Source organism: Alexandromys fortis, unplaced genomic scaffold (assembly GCF_014885135.2).
Source record: "Alexandromys fortis isolate MF-2015 unplaced genomic scaffold, M_Fortis_MF-2015_v1.1 scaffold_122, whole genome shotgun sequence".
Taxonomy (NCBI): domain Eukaryota; kingdom Metazoa; phylum Chordata; class Mammalia; order Rodentia; family Cricetidae; genus Alexandromys; species Alexandromys fortis.
In genome coordinates, this window is record NW_026068004.1 from 1 (window position 1) to 15,177 (window position 15,177).

At 51.9% G+C, this 15,177-nt stretch overlaps 1 protein-coding gene across 1 annotated transcript; it reads right to left on the bottom strand.

The window, feature by feature from the left end:
* Positions 1-813: 813 nt before the first annotated feature.
* LOC126513074 (ephrin type-A receptor 10-like) lies at positions 814-14,589 on the bottom strand. The gene is made up of 5 exons (XM_050161232.1): positions 14,484-14,589; positions 12,455-12,519; positions 9,499-10,177; positions 1,684-1,839; positions 814-1,271 (listed from the first exon to the last, which is right to left on the bottom strand). The coding sequence occupies exons 1-5, from the start codon at positions 14,587-14,589 to the stop codon at positions 814-816; spliced, it is 1,464 nt and encodes a 487-aa protein (XP_050017189.1).
* Between the last annotated feature and the right edge of the window lie 588 nt (positions 14,590-15,177).

Below are 15,177 nucleotides of genomic sequence, written 5' to 3' on the forward strand. Positions count from 1 at the left end.
AAAAAAAAAAAAAAAAAAAGTGAAGGCAATAGCAAGGGTTAGATCTCAATAGAGATAATAAAGAACAGAAGTGTCCCAGAAAACCAGGTAGATTGGAAAATCTCTCTCAAAAGTCCTAGGAAAAGGATTAAGAGCTAAAAATGATAAAGGAAGTGACAAGATGTGAGAATCAGAAAATGGATGTACAACCTAAGGCTTAGAGATCGTTTTAAGAGATACAGTGGGCTCTCTACTCAAAGCAGCAGCGAAGAGAAGTTTCTCAGGAATGAAAAAAGAACGAGCGAATCAAAGGGCCTACTGTGCTCCAGCCAGACTGAATGGGAAGAAATACATATTGGTTACGTTTTCATTTTCATCAGCAGGCTAAGAAATTATTCAAACACTCCTGTGTGTGCACATCTATTCCCCCAAGGTACTTACAAAAGAACAAAAATCATCCCGAGCCTTGCTAGAAACTCAAGTGACAGAGTAGGGTCACAGAAAACAGGGAAGAAGGGTCACACTGCAATCAGACAGGAAAGACTGGGAAGCCACCGCGCTGCGCGAGCTTATCCATCTTGCAGAGGGCACTCGAGGGATTACTTGAAAGTGTGCACCAGAGGAGAAACAAATCAGAAGTAAATGTCAAGGATGCGGAGGGTGTGGTATCAAAGGTGATTTTCAACCCAGTCGAGTCTCAGAAATGGGTAAGGCGACCACTCTGTCGCCTTGTGACCTGGCCTGAGTCCCTGCTCCTTCAAGGGCCAGGTGTGCGGGTGGAGTCAGCAAAGGGATGGCGGGGAGAAGGGGGGACACAGAGAGGCGCCACCTGGGTCAGGGGGTGCGGTCACGTGGGTTCCCGAAAGCCTTGGGAATGCATGCAAGGAACTCCTGCTGGGAGGTAGTGGGGGATTGTCTCCACTGGGGGCGCGCCGCCTTACCCCCAGGTCCGGTGGACACTGTGACCTGCGCGTAGGTGGCTCCCGCGGCGGCCGCGGGGCCTGAGACGCCGTTGAGCGCGGCCACGCGCACGGTGTAGCGCGCGCCCGGCCGCAGGTGCAGCAGCGTGGCGGCTCGTTCCCGCAGCCCGGCCTGGCGCGGGACGAAGGCCACACGTGGCCCGCAGGGTTGGCATGCGCCCGCCGGGCCGTCGCGGCCGCAGAGCAGGCACAGCAGCGAGTAGGTGACGTCGGAACGGCCGCCGGAGTCCGCAGGCGGCAGCCAGCGCAGCCGCAGCGCCAGGGGGGAGCGGCTCAGGCTGTACTGCAGGTCCCGTGGAGCGGACGGCGGCCCTGCGACATGGGGTGGCGCTGAGTGCGGCCGGGAAGGGACGCGAGCGCGCGGGGCATGGGGACTCGGGACGCGGGTATCCGCATAGGTAGCAGTATGGGCGCCGGTAGCCCTTGATGGGGATGTGAGGGAGCATCTAGGAACTGAGACGAGGACATGGACCATCGAGGGGACTGGGATGGGGACATGGTCACCGGCACAGAGGGCATGAAAAAGAGGAGGGACATCCCAGCCAGGCCCAGAGAGAGGTTAGGGGTGTGGAGAGATGGCCACCCACAGAGCCATCTCCATCCTTCTGGGTTCCCCCAGCCCCGGGTGCCCAGACCCATCCCAGACTTCCTTTTTGCCCTGCCAGTCCAATTACCAAGGCTCCATTTCACCCCCTCCCCACCGCCAGCCAGGAGGGGCACTCACGGGTGCAGGAAGCTGAGGGCGGGTCAGTGGGTGAACGAGCGTAGGTGTCCTGGCACACGCAGAATGTAGAGGCCTTCTCCAGAGCCAGGCTGTGCTCCGGGCATGGTGAGCAGAGGGGCCGCCTTGGGGACACTTTGAAAAACCCTGGGGGACAGGCTATGGGAAAGGGCTGGTGAGGAGTCTCCTCCCTGACCACGCCCCACCCTGCATTCCTGTTTTTCCTGGATTAACGTGGGGAGAGTGGGGTGACAGCTCTTAGCCCAGTCTCACCTGGCCCTTGACAAATGCTGTGTGTTCAGGGGACGGTGACATAATTGACTTCTGGTAATACATTTGACTTCATCTCCATGGTTAAAAAGAGAAAAGCGAGGCTGGGAGAGGTTAAGATGCCCAATGCCCCGCGGTTAGTGGGTTTCCCACCCCAGCCTGCCCCCTTTTCAAAGCCCTGACAACACGGCCCTAAGGAGCAGCCTAAAGTGAGCAAGAGAAAAGAAGGGTGCGGCCTTCAAGGACAGGTCCCCGTTACTCAGAGACAGACACACACTCCCATTTAGACAGGCAGGCAGGCAGGCAGGGGGGCACTCGCGCATGCGCCAAAAGTTCGTTCTCCTACTACCATCCACTGTGCCCAGTAAGAGCATAAACATTTTCCAGCTCACACGGTGGATGCCAGTGTGGAAGCAGAGCTGGGCAGGTGGAGGGGTGGAGCCGTCAGAATGCTCCAGTGGCTTCTTAGACTAGTTCTATGTGACACTACTCAGGAGCCTTGCTGCTCTGGCCTTCGCTCACCTAACCCAGAGCACACTCCTAAGAACAGACTGTAGCCTGATGGGTCTATAGCCGAGTTCACCTCTGATTCGCTTTTGGTCTCGGACGCATTGGTTAATCTTTCTGAGTTTTGCATAGACTGCGACTTCAGCAAGATTATTGGAGGACTGACTGAGATAAAACCCTGGTACGATCCACTTCTGTATGGATTGTTATCATAGTGACATTAACAGTGATAGTGCTTCTCCCTTTCCGGGCCCCTGGAGGGAACAGTGAACACAAACTGGCTGACTGATGGAGGCAGAATCTCCTGCAGCCCAGGCTAGCCTCCAACTGACGGTGTAGCTGAGGGTTAACCTTGAATTGTTCTTCCTGCCTTTCCTAAATGCTGGAGTTATAGGCAAGACCATACTCTAAAGTCCTATTTTGTTTGTGTGTAGTGGGAGGGTGTACGTGGCCCTTTGTGAACATGTAGAGGCCAGAGGTCCGTGTCAAGTGTCTTTCTCTGCCTCTGAGTAGCTTCTTTTTTGAGACAGGGTCTCTGGGAATCAGAAGTTCACCGCCTCAGCTAGTCTAGCTGTCCAGACCGCCGCTGGGATTTGCTGCCCCCTTCCTGTGCTGGGGTCACAGACAAGCTCTGCCATGCCTAGCTATTATGTGGATGCTGGGCATCTCAGCTCTGCTCTTCAGGCTGCCACAGCAAGCACTTTTACCCACCGATACTTCTCCCCATCCCAAATGCCCATTTTAAAAAGGTTTCCATCAGGGTTGGGGCAGTAGCTCCTGGCCCCTGCTCTCTGCTGTGGTTGGTCCTCACATGACTCTCCGCTGCTTCCCTCCAGTCTAGCTGAGGGTGGAAGACTAGACCCGAGAAGACAGAACAACAGCGGGGAGGAAGACTAGGCCTTGGGAAGTACTCTATTAAGAGCCTTTGAAAGGCTTAGACTCAGGAGGGCCCCATTTTGCCCAGAGTCCCCTGTGGCATAGCTGGGGAGATGGGGCTTGGCAGGGTCTTTCCTTTGGCACAGTGGTTCTCAACCTGTGGGTCATGGCCCCTTGGGGTTCAAACTAGCCTTTCACATGGGCTGCCGAAGACTATTGGAAAACACAGGTATTTACATTACAATTCATAGCCATAGCAAGGTTACAGTTATGAGTTTGCAACGAAAATAATTTTGTGGTTGGGTCATCACAACATAAGGTTGAGAACCACTGCTTTAGTGCAAAATCCAGGGCAACTACCCCTGTGGGCCTTTGGGTGTGGTCATGGTCAAAACCAAGACTTGAAAGTCTGCTGCGGTTATTAGCTTTGCTGCACTGAGTTGAGAACACCAGCAGTCAGATGGGAATTGTGACTGTGGCCTGTTGACTGTGTGCTGAAACAGAGAGGTGAGGGCCTGGACAAGTGCCCACCTCAAGACTCAGGGTGTTGGGAGGAATGTAGAGGTGCCTTGCTCTCGGTGGAAGAGGGTTAACGTCATAGCTGTGGTCATCATGGCCCCATCACAGGCAACTGTGGTCCTCCCTACTTGGAGAGGCATTGTCTAGAAGAGTGTTGTGTTGAAAGACAGACAACCAGCACCTTCCTCTTTTCAATGTCAAAGTCAGAAATTCAGAGATCAGATAGTTCAGCTCCTACAGCCTTGCCCCTGTACCATTTTTAACAGCTTAGCTCATATACCTCATGATGGGGAAGTCTCCCTCTTCCTACTCCTTTGCTCCCAGATAGACAGTTATTCATAGGAAGAGCCCAAGTTGGGTGCCCTGTGTAGAGTCACCTCTGGCATCTCACCAAGGGTCCCAAGTGATCTGTATAGTCTCAGGGAGCAGGCAGACCCACAAGAGATTTGGTGATAAGTCACTTTTGCAACCCTAATGTGTTCCCTAGAGGGAAGCTGAATTTCATTGATTCCTGTGGTAGCTGGAACACGACCCAGGTACCAGTGCAAACCTGACCTCTTCTGTTCCCTTTCTAACCCTCTCCAGCAGCCCCCTACTATGCCCACTCTGAACATCACGGAGAGCTTCTTATCCTGACCTGTGATGTCCCACACCCTCTACCTCCTGGCTCTTTGAGTTCTCCAAAATCTGCTTCCAACAGCACCTCCTTTGGGAAGTTTGTCCTAGATTTCCCCCCACTCCCCCACTGCCCTGGGCAGGGGTGACACCATTATAAATGACTTTTATCTGGTCTCAGCCTGGGGGCGGGGAGCATGTCACAAACCAGAGATCTCTAGTCCCTGAGCACCCACAGTTTTATCATCTGTTACAAGCCAGGTGTTCTAGGCTCTAAAGAGGCACTATAAAGTACACAGGAATCCGACTGTCCCTGCCTGGTCACCTCCACACCTGGCAGAGCACAGAGAGAGGTCATGAGTTGGTAATTCCCTCCAACATCTGGCTATGAAAACCGCAAACATCCCCCATTCTGATCCACATCTCCTCTCCTGCAGTCTGAAAGGTGGGGATGAGCCACCCTCTGTTTTAGGATAATTCGTCATCTCTGCTCTGGACCCCTGCCTTTCACCTCCCTCCCCCCAAAGTCAACATTCCATCTGTCACCTCCCCTACTGGTCTTTGCAACCCCCTCTCTACTGCCTCTTTCCAGTGATGTCACTAGTGGGAGGAGCAGAAAAAGCAGCCCATTTCCATGCAGGCATAAGGGCTCTGACTATAGACTATTTTAAAACAATCCTAAAACCGACTAAAAGTTGTCCTGCTTTTTATTAGCAACATGCGTCAGCAATTTTAACCCGTGTCGGTAATAAAACACTCCTTCCTCTTGAACAGATTGCTCCCCACACACATTTGGTATGCCACTGCCCTGCCCCCACCCCCGCTGCACACCCCACCCAGTATTTATACAGTGTCTCTAGTCTGCAATAAAAGTTCTCTCTTTGTTCAAACAACATGTTCATACCCAAATATCCTATCCACCCAACATCCTGCTGAAGATGCTGTCTCTTCTCCCTTCAAATCCAGGCTGCTAGTCTTTCCTAGTGACTGTGCACGCGTGTGTTCATGCATGTGTGTGTGTGTGTAAGGGAGTCTCACATAACTCAGACTGGCCTCACACTTACTGTGCTGCTAAGGATGACTGAACATCTGATCCTCTTGTCTCTACCTCTTGAGTGTTGGGATTATAGGCATGTACCACCATGTCTGGTTTCTGTGATACTAGGCTGGAACCCAGGGCTTCATGGATGCTAACTCAGTCACATCCCTAAGTTGGATCATGAACCCATCTGACTCCTCGGGGTTCTTTGTTCTTCAGCTGACTGCAGCCTGTTCTCTCCATTGCTCCACTAAAACTGTTCTTGCCAAGACCGAGTGAACTCTATCCAACCCTTGACATGTCTGAGTGCTCACCGTGCTATAGGCTGCTGTCTTCTGACTATTCAGCTCCCTGAACCACCGCGCTATCTCCTCCTCTGTACGCTTTACCCCTCAGCATACCTCCTCCAATTGCTTTATTTTTAGACAGGGTTTGTTATATAGCCCTGACTGTCCTAGAACTCACTATGTAGACCAGGCTGTCCTGGAACTCACAGATTCCTGCCTTCCTCTGCCCCCCAATTGCTGGGATCGAAGCAGTGGTTCTCAACCTGTAGGTCACGAACCACTTGGCAACCCTCCATCTCTAAACATATTTACATTGTGATTCATAACAGTTTCAAGATTACAGTTGTGAAGTAGCAATGAGAATAATTTTATGGTTGGGGTCACCACAATATGAGGAACTGTATTAAAGGGTCACAGCATTAGGAAGGGTGAGAGCCACTGGCCTAAAGGCATGAGCCAAAATCACTTTTAGAAAATTCGTTTTTGCTGGGTATAGGTTACATAAGGAGAGTTCTTGCCTGTTGAGTCACCTTGCCTCTTAGGGATTTTTCTTTGTTTCTTTTTGAGATTGGGTCTCACGTAGCCTAGGCTAGCATCAGATTCACTATGTAGGTGAGAATGGCCTTAAACCCTGTTCTTCCTGCCTCCAGGTTCTGAGTTAACAGGCCGTCAGCAACCACCCCGCCTCCCATCACTTCCGTCTTCAACACTCAAGGACAGCTGCATCCACTTCAGTTCAGGACTCTCGGTCTCTCTCCCGGACCATTGTGTTGCCTTCCTTCCTCCCTCCGTCCTCCAATGCTTCCCACCCCAATCCTTCCTTTGCTATTGGCAGCTTGAGTGGTCCTTTGAAAAAATAAATCTGAAGGTGTTGGCTTCCCTCCTCCTTGGCTTAAAGCATAAAATCTTTATCTCACCCTTCACTCCGGCCCCGCCCCTCTCCCAGCTCATCACTCACGCCTCACACGCCCACATGCCCTCTGCAGTAACCACACTGGATTACTTACTTAGTACCAACCACTTTGTTCCTTCCTGTCACCATGCCTCTGCAGAATGTCTCAGCCACCAAGAAGAGAAACCTCCCTTCCTTTGGAAAACTCTCCCCGTCCTCAGAACCGGGCTCTCTGTGGACACGTCACAACTACAGTCTGATGGCTTAGCACTGACTGTTGACTTGACACCTAGGAGACAGATTTCTAGGCACATCTCTTGCATAAGGTTAGCCTCTGAGAATGTCTGTGAGGGATTGTCTTGACTGAGTTAATTGAAGTAGAAAGGAAAAAAACCACCTTTGTTTTTGAGACAGGGTCTGTTTACAAAGCCCTGGCTATCCTGGAACTCACTAAGTAGACCAGGCTGACCTTGAACTCACAGAGATCTTCCTGCCTCTGCCTCTCAAGCATTAAAGGCCCCTTGGAGCTGTGGGTGGCACCATTTCCCGAGCAGGTGTCTGGATTGTATAGGATGGAGAGATACAGCAAAGCACCAACAGGCACGCATCAATTCACTGGGCTCTGCTCTTGCCTGTGTATAGAAAGAGGCCAGTTCTCTCAGGACCCTGCTTCTGTGGCCTCCTCACCATGATAGACTGTAACATAGACTCATAAGCAAACAAACTCTCCATTAAGTTATTTCTGTCAGGCTATTCTGTCATAGCAGCAGAAAGGAAACTAAGACACACGATCCCCCAACGCATCTCCACTGAGCACCTACCACAACCTGTCCTACGATGGACCCTGGGGCTGCCGAGAAGACTGCTGAGCTCAGAAACACATGCATATACACATCATGTCAGCACACCACTGTAGCACAGGCACAGAGGTCTCCGTGAGAACGGGTTGCTTGGGAGAGCTCGGGTTCTTGCCTCTTTCATGTTAACCCCAGTTTCCCAGAAATTGGGAGGCTGCGTTCATTCACACACATAAGAACCGTGCGGCGCAGCCGGTATCCTCTGCTCATCTGAGTGGATGGTGGAGTGAGTAGGAGAACACGTGTCCTGGTTAGCTGTAACTTGTCAGAGCCAAGCATCACCTGAGGCTCAACTGAGGATTTCTCAGATCGGGTTGGCCTGCGGGATGTCTGTGAGGAACTGTCTTGAAGTAGGAGGACCCAGTCCGCTGTGGGAGGCACCCTTCCCTGGTCAGACTGTCCTGGGCTGTATAAAAAGCTAGCTAAACATTTGAACCAGAAAGCAGTCTTCCTCTGTGGCTTTTGCTTTGCGTTCCTTCCCTGACGTTCCTCAGTGATGGACTCTGACCTGTAAACTAAAAGCTTTCTTCCCTTGGGTCATTTTTGGTCAGTGCAACAGGTGAAATGGCAACACCGAGCTCAGTCACCTCTGTCACCTACCATTCTGTAGCCCTGGGTAGCACATATTACTTTCTTTTTCAACGTTATTTTAACTTATATGTATGGGTTTTTGTCTGCATACCACATGTGTGCCTGGAAAAAGAGGGTGTCGGATCCCCTGGCACTGGAGTTTCAGGTGGTTGTGAACTACCATGTGGGTGCTGGGAATTGAAGTTGGGTCCTCTGCAAGAAGAGCAAGTGCTCTTAACCCATGAGCCATCTTTCCAGCCCCACATATCTCTTCCTTATGACTTAAAAAATAAATCTTTGCCCCTTTGCATCTAGATGTGAGCTCGTGTCTGACCTGTTTCTATTGCCTGCTTTAGGAAGTCCATCGTTTGGTGATGAGATGGCTCAGCGAGAAAGGCGACTGCTGTCCAGCTTGACTACTGGCGTTTAATATCAGAACCCATGCTGGAAGGATAGAGCTGATTCTATTGGGTTTTCCTCTAGCTTCTACTTGTACTTCATGAATGCGCACACGCTCTCTCTCTCTCTCTCTCTCTCTCTCTCTCTCTCTCTCTCACACACACACACACACACACACACACACACACACACACACGGGGGTGGGGAGTACATCCTTTGAAGTTTCTGACTAAACGCACACATTCCAGATCCCATCCTATCCTGCCACTTCGAACCCACAGACCCAGAGGCCCAGAAAACACCCCCAGTGTCACAACAACTCTATTTCAGAAAACTGAGTGGGATCCTAGGAGCCATCTAGTGCAAGTTGCCACCCTTGATCCCTGAGATGCCCCTGACAACATGGCTTGAATATGGTCAAAGGTGAAGTCCCTATAATGCTAGCCTGAGGTTTGAGCTGCTGTGGAGTTTTTTCCTTATACATGAAGGAGGCATGGTAGAGCAGTAGGTTCCCAGAGCTGGGCAAACCTGAATTCCAATCCTGACTGCCCATTCCCCAACTTTACAACTAAGGCAGGTACTCATCTCTTTGGTAAAGGGAACCTATCATATTTCCTGGAATACAGAGCTCTGTGTTTTTATTTTTTTGTTTGCCTGTTTTTGTTGTTGTTGTTTTATTTAAAGACAACATTTTACTATGTGTCTAGTCTGGCCTTGAATTCCTGCTCTTCCTGACTCAGCATCTGAGAGCTGGTCTTTACAGGCCTAAGCCACTACCTGGTTCCTAATATATCCTTATATGGGGGTCAGATTCTCTTCTTCCAGTCGGTCTTGGCTAAGCCCACTAGAAACCGCACAAAAGGTCTTGACCCCCCAGCTCCTCCTATGGCTTGTCCACTTCCACTCCTGCCTCTTCACAGAGGGCACACTCTTTCCTGCCACCTGCATGCTATGTCCCCATCCCATCCCTCCAGGTGCCCTGGATACCTTCACAGACGTCACCGCGTTCCTGGAATCCTGCACTGCAGCTGCAACGACCCACGGGCACCAGCCACTCGCCGTCGGCGCCACAGTGCATGCGGGGAGGGCTGCCAGGCTCCCCTTCTGAGTGGGACACACACGTTCCAGTCACTTCCACCAGGGTGGAGAAGGCACTCTCAGCTGCTGTGGCGGGGAAGGCCGCCAGGCCCCGCACTATGGCACGGCACTGCTTGTAGTAGACACGCACGGAGACCAGCGCCACACACGCACCCACATCCTGGAAGGCTAGGTGGAAACCCTGCCGGCTGAGGGGGCCAATCTCACGCACCTCTGTGTTCAGCTTCATCTTGCGTTCCCCCAGGTCGCCTTGCGTGAAGCTCTCATCAGCGGCGATAGTGTCTATCTTGCGGGGTCGGTTGCCTCCTAGGCGGGGACGCCCACGTCCCAGGTCGGCCTCAGTTTCCAGGTAGTAAGCGTTGAAAGTCTCTTTGCAGGTGCCTGCGGCGCCAGGGATGCTGCTGCAATCCCGCAGCGTGAACTGCAGTTCCACGAAGATGCGCTGCCCACGGCCGCGGCTAATCCAACCCGTCTGCAGCCAGTTGTCCTGGTTGGGCTCCAGCACGTTGCATACTTGGTATGTCCGGATGGGACGGTCATGTTCGTCCACGCCACTAATCTCCTCCCACTGAGGCAACAGCACAGAGGTGGACACCTTAGAGCTCGGAGCTTTAGCACTGGCCCGTCTCCACCTTCTTCACTTCTCCTGCCTTCCCACCCCCTCACCCCCACCATACAAGCCCCTAAATATGACAAAACGTGGGGAGAGGAGACACTTTGGAAAGGGACAAGTCAAATCCATTTTCTTTCCAGTACTGGGGATTGAACCTAGGTCTTGGGCTTGCTAGGTAAGCACTCTACCACATACCTCTTTCCCATTTTTGTTTTGACATTGCATCTAAGTAGTCCAAGTTGGCTTTGAACTCACTCTGTCACATAGCTAGCTAGGCTTACAGGCCTGTGGCATGAAGCCATTTCCTTCCTTCCTTCCTTCCTTCCTTCCTTCCTTCCTTTCTTTCTTTCTTTCTTTCTTTCTTCTTTTTTTCTTTTTGGCAGGATCTCATTCCATAGCCTAGGCTAGCCTTAATCTCATTATATATCCTAGGCTGGCCTCAAACTCACATCAGTCTTTCTCCCTCAGCCCCAGAGTGCTAGGATTACCGACATAGACTATCACACCAACTTTCTCTTTTCCTTTTAAAATATGCAGCACTAGCCGGGCGGTTGTGGCGCACGCCTTTAATCCCAGCACTCAGGAGGCAGAGGCAGGTGGATCACTGTGAGTTCGAGACCAGCCTGGTCTACAGAGCTAGTTCCAGGACAGGCTCCAAAGCCACAGAGAAACCCTGTCTCGAAAAACCAAAAAAAAAAAAAAATATGCAGCACTTTGTGGATTTACATGTTGTCCTTGCAGACCGCACTGATCTTCCCTGCATCATCCTAATTTAACACGTGTGCTGAAAACCAGCATGATCTTTCTTTTATTTATATATTTATTTTGTTTTGTTTTTGAGACAGGGTTTCTTTGTGTATTGCTGGCTATGCTGGAACTCACTCTGTAGACCAAGCTGGCTTTGAACTCATAGAGATCTGCCTACCTCTACCTTCCAAATACTGGGATTAAAAGTATGTGCCTCCACCACCTGGCCAAATCTATCTATCTATCTATCTATCTATCTATCTATCTATCTATCTATCTATCTTTCTTTCTTTCTTTCTTTCTTTCTTTCTTTCTTTCTTTGGTTGGCCTTTTTGGTTTTTCGAGACAGGGTTTCTTCTGTGTAATGGCTGTAGCTGTCCTGGAACTTACTCTGTAAACCAGACTGGCCTCGAACTCACAGAGATCTGCTTGTGATCACACCTAAAGGTGTGCGCCCGGCTACAATCTTTATTTTTGTGGACGGGGAAACTGAGGTGGCAGAGGGAGAGCCACTTGAGTGCATGGGCACTGAGAGTTAATGACAGAGCTAGGGATGGTACCTGAAGTCACTAAGCTGTGCTCAGTGACCTTTCTACCTCACTCCACCCCCACCTTGCTTAATCTGTCAATAATCGACAGCTACCAGGAGCCTACTGTGTGAGAGACAATGCCCAGCACTTTCCCATCCAGCTCACACTGCTCTCCTTAGACACAGTTGGTTCTCTCATTTATTTAGCTCACTGACCAGCTGAAGCCTTGGTGTTCTCTAGCAGAGCTGCTCTGGCTCGATACCAAGGGTTCCGGAGAATACAAACTCTGTGGCACATCTTGAAAACTTCTTTCGTGGGGCCAGGCAGTGGTAGCACACACCTTTAGTCCCAGCACTCAGGAGGCAGAGGCAAGAGGATCTCTAGGAGTTCAAGGCCAGCCTGGTCTACAGAGGGAGTTCCAGGACAGACAGTGCTACCCAGAGAAACCCTGGGTTGAAAAACAAAATGAAACATTGAGCTGAGATACCTCAGTGGGTAAAGGCACTTGCCATCAAGTCCGACCTGAGTTTGATCCCCAGGACCTACATGGTGTGTGGAGAGAATGGATTCCAACTGGTGGTCCTGATCTCCATGTTCACACACCGTGGCACCAACACAAATACACACATACATAAATACAATAAATAAATAAATAAATGACAATTTTTAAATTCCTTCACATTTTCCTAATCTATAATTACTTTAGCTGTATCTCCCCTATTATTCTCTCTTATCTCCTCCCCCCCCCCAACCACTTCTTCCCAGCAAGCCACCCTCCTACTCACCTATCTTTGTGTGTGTGGCCCACTGCATTTAGCTAAGGTTGCCTGCCTGAGCGTGGGTGGGAGTTTCTGTGGTACATTTTGATCCTAGGTGAACGCAGGGTGCTAAAGGGACTGGCTGAGTCTTGGCCTACTGGAGGACCCTTGGGATGGAGCAACGGTTCAACACCTACCCCATTACTTGGCAGTGCAGTCCAACCCAGCTCAGCCTGGGAAGCTTTGGAGTCCAGGAGGATGACTAAGGAGAGGGGAGAACGGATGTCAGAAAGCCACACTGTTAGAGGAGGAGGGTGGGAGTGATTGCTGGGTCCACCACAGATCGCCTCGGGAGGAGATGGGGAGCAAAGCACAGCTCCAGAAGACCCAAGTAGCTGGAGGCTAGAGAGGGCAGCCACTGTGATTAACGAAGGCACCTGTATTCATTCCCTGAGGCTTATGACAAATGACCACAAACCCAATGGCTTATGCCCTCTCTCCCCTCTTCAGCGTCTGACCCCAGCCTCTGTTTCTATGACCATGCTGCCTTCTCCTCTGGCTCCGAGTCTCGTTGCGCTCATATGAGGGCCATTGTGATCTCTTCATGTCAAAATTCCCACTCCCATCGCCAGTCCTTTTTTTTTTTTTTTTTTTTTTTTTTTTTTTTTTTTACCACTTAAAGTGACATTAACAAGCTCTGGGGATTAGGACCTGGCCTATTTTGTTGTTGTTGGAGTGAGTGCCATTCTCAGCCTTCCACAGAGTCCATGGCAAATACTCTAAGGTCAGCTTTCACATTAGGGACAGAAGTCAGTGACCCTCTTCACCCTCCCCAAGTTCCCCCCAAATTATATTTAACTGTCAACCAGCAGGAGGAAGCTGTCAACTAGCTGTGGGTCTTGGATTTCTTGGGTGCACCCCAAATCCACTCAGATGCAAGGTCAGTTCACCAGTCATGGAGGAGACCAAAATCTTTTTCATTTGCCTCCCAGGGCCTTGGGTGAAAATGAAGTGGAGAGACCACTTAGCAAGAGGAAAGAAACATCAGAAATCTTTGCTTCTCTACCCAGACCGTTCCCCAGGGGCTGCCACCTCTACAGCGTTTGAAAGAACGTCATGGGTCCTTTCACATATCGTCCATGGCCCTCTCCACCCCCTCCTCACCAGAAAAGCTTGGAGTCACTTTATTCCCTCAGGATGTGACAGGTTGGCAGCCTGCGTCCTTTCATAGGTTGGGCTCAGAGAAACCCAGGTCTGGATAGCAGAACCCTCTGCTTAAACACAGGAAGCCAGACCATCCCCAAACCTCAGAAAAATTACTTCCCTAGATTGTTAAGAAAGGGGGTGGGTTTCCAATGTGGGGTCCTCCAAAAGGGACTAGTTCTAGAGGTAGTCGCGACGGTGGGCAGGGCCGCCGACAGGGCGCTGGGTTTTCATCACCACCAGTGCTTGGGAATTGCGTACTGGTGTCAGGCATCTGCCATCCCGCGCCAGGACAGACTCTGCGGGCAGAGTCTGCTCCAGCATCTCAGGGTTCTGCACCTGGTTGTGACGCCTCTGGATTCAGCTGAGCGTACAGCACCCAGAGGTGTGGGAGCAGAGGCAAGACTCCGGCGCTAATGACAGCCCCAAATCCTCCGCAACGCGGACCGCGCGTGGTGGACTCGATCCCAATTCAGCACTGCGGACAGCTCCACAATCAGCACTTCGGGCAGCGCCCGGACTCGGCCCGGATGACTAGCAGCCAGACTCCAGCTGTCCACACCACGGTCCCCTAGGCCCCCTCTGTCTTCATCCCGCCTCATGCTCGAGTCTTGCCGCATCCCCTCGGTTTCCCTGCTCCCTTCATCTCCCCGCCCTTACACCTCCCACCTCCAATCATTCTGCCTGTCCGTCTCAACGGCCCCTGAACTGCCTCGGGCTCCTGTGGTCCTCAGTCTTTCTTCCCCAACCTTCTAGGTCTCCAGACCCAAGCTCCTCAATACCCCTCTCTTCTCTATCGCTGAACCAGCCTCCTATCTTTCTCCAGTTCTTTCCCGCCCTGCTGTTTGCTTGCTTCAAGCCCCCAAACAGAGTAGTCTCTCCAACCACTCCTTCCTCCAGTTACCTAGCCCCCCAACTCACTCTCTCTCTCTCTCTCTCTCTCTCTCTCTCTCTCTCTCTCTCTCTCTCTCTCTCTCTCTCTCTATTTTGGCATCGCAGGCTCCCAGACACAACCCACCTTACCTTCCTCGGCGGTCCCGGGCCGCCCGGGTCCCAGAAGCAGAGCGAGGCAGAGTGGCATCAGGCAGACGAACAGGCGCAGCGGGTGTGGACCGGCGCCAGTCTCCATGGTCCACAGACGGAGCTGTCAGTGCGGCGGCGGCTCAAGCCTTGCCAGCCCAGCACCGCTGAGCAGTGCCCCCAGACCCCAAGGCCGGCTGGGGGCGGAGTCTCGCTGGTCACCATCATCCGTGGGGACCAATCGCTAGGCCTCGCCGCGGGAGGACCACCAATCCCGGCCAGCAGAGAATGAGGAGGTGGAGTTTCATAGGCCAGGGGCGGATCGCCCAGCTGGAGGGGGAAACCAAGGGGTCCCGCAGATCTCCAAACCGTGGGGGTAGGGCAGCCCTGAGAGCTAGCGGGGATGCTGAAGAGCGAGACAAGCTGGCGTCGGTGGACCAGCGACCCTTAAACCTTAGCTCTCTGAATCCTGAGAAGTAGGCGCTGTGGGCGTGGTTTATGGAGAGGCGGTCCGCGGGGGAAGCAGCGACACATGCAGTCTCTTAGCTATTCTTGGGAGCACCCTTGTTCCCAGGACTTGCAGGGGGTTTCCGAGTCTGATAGCCTGACCTGAAGCTCTAGGGAGCTCTGGTGTCTCCCAGTCCTTGGCCTCTTCCTGTGTCTGCGGCTCCCAGTGTTTCATGGTTCAATCCTTCCT

Coding starts and splice junctions, on each gene's coding strand:
- LOC126513074 (XM_050161232.1), bottom strand. CDS start 14,589: ATGGAGACTGGCGCCGGTCCACACCCGCTGCGCCTGTTCGTCTGCCTG. Junction 1,840..9,498: donor ACGCGGTGACGTCTGTGAAG/GTATCCAGGGCA, acceptor CCTTTCCCATAG/CCTGTCCCCCAGGGTTTTTC. Junction 1,272..1,683: donor GCCCTCAGCTTCCTGCACCC/GTGAGTGCCCCT, acceptor CCCATGTCGCAG/GGCCGCCGTCCGCTCCACGG.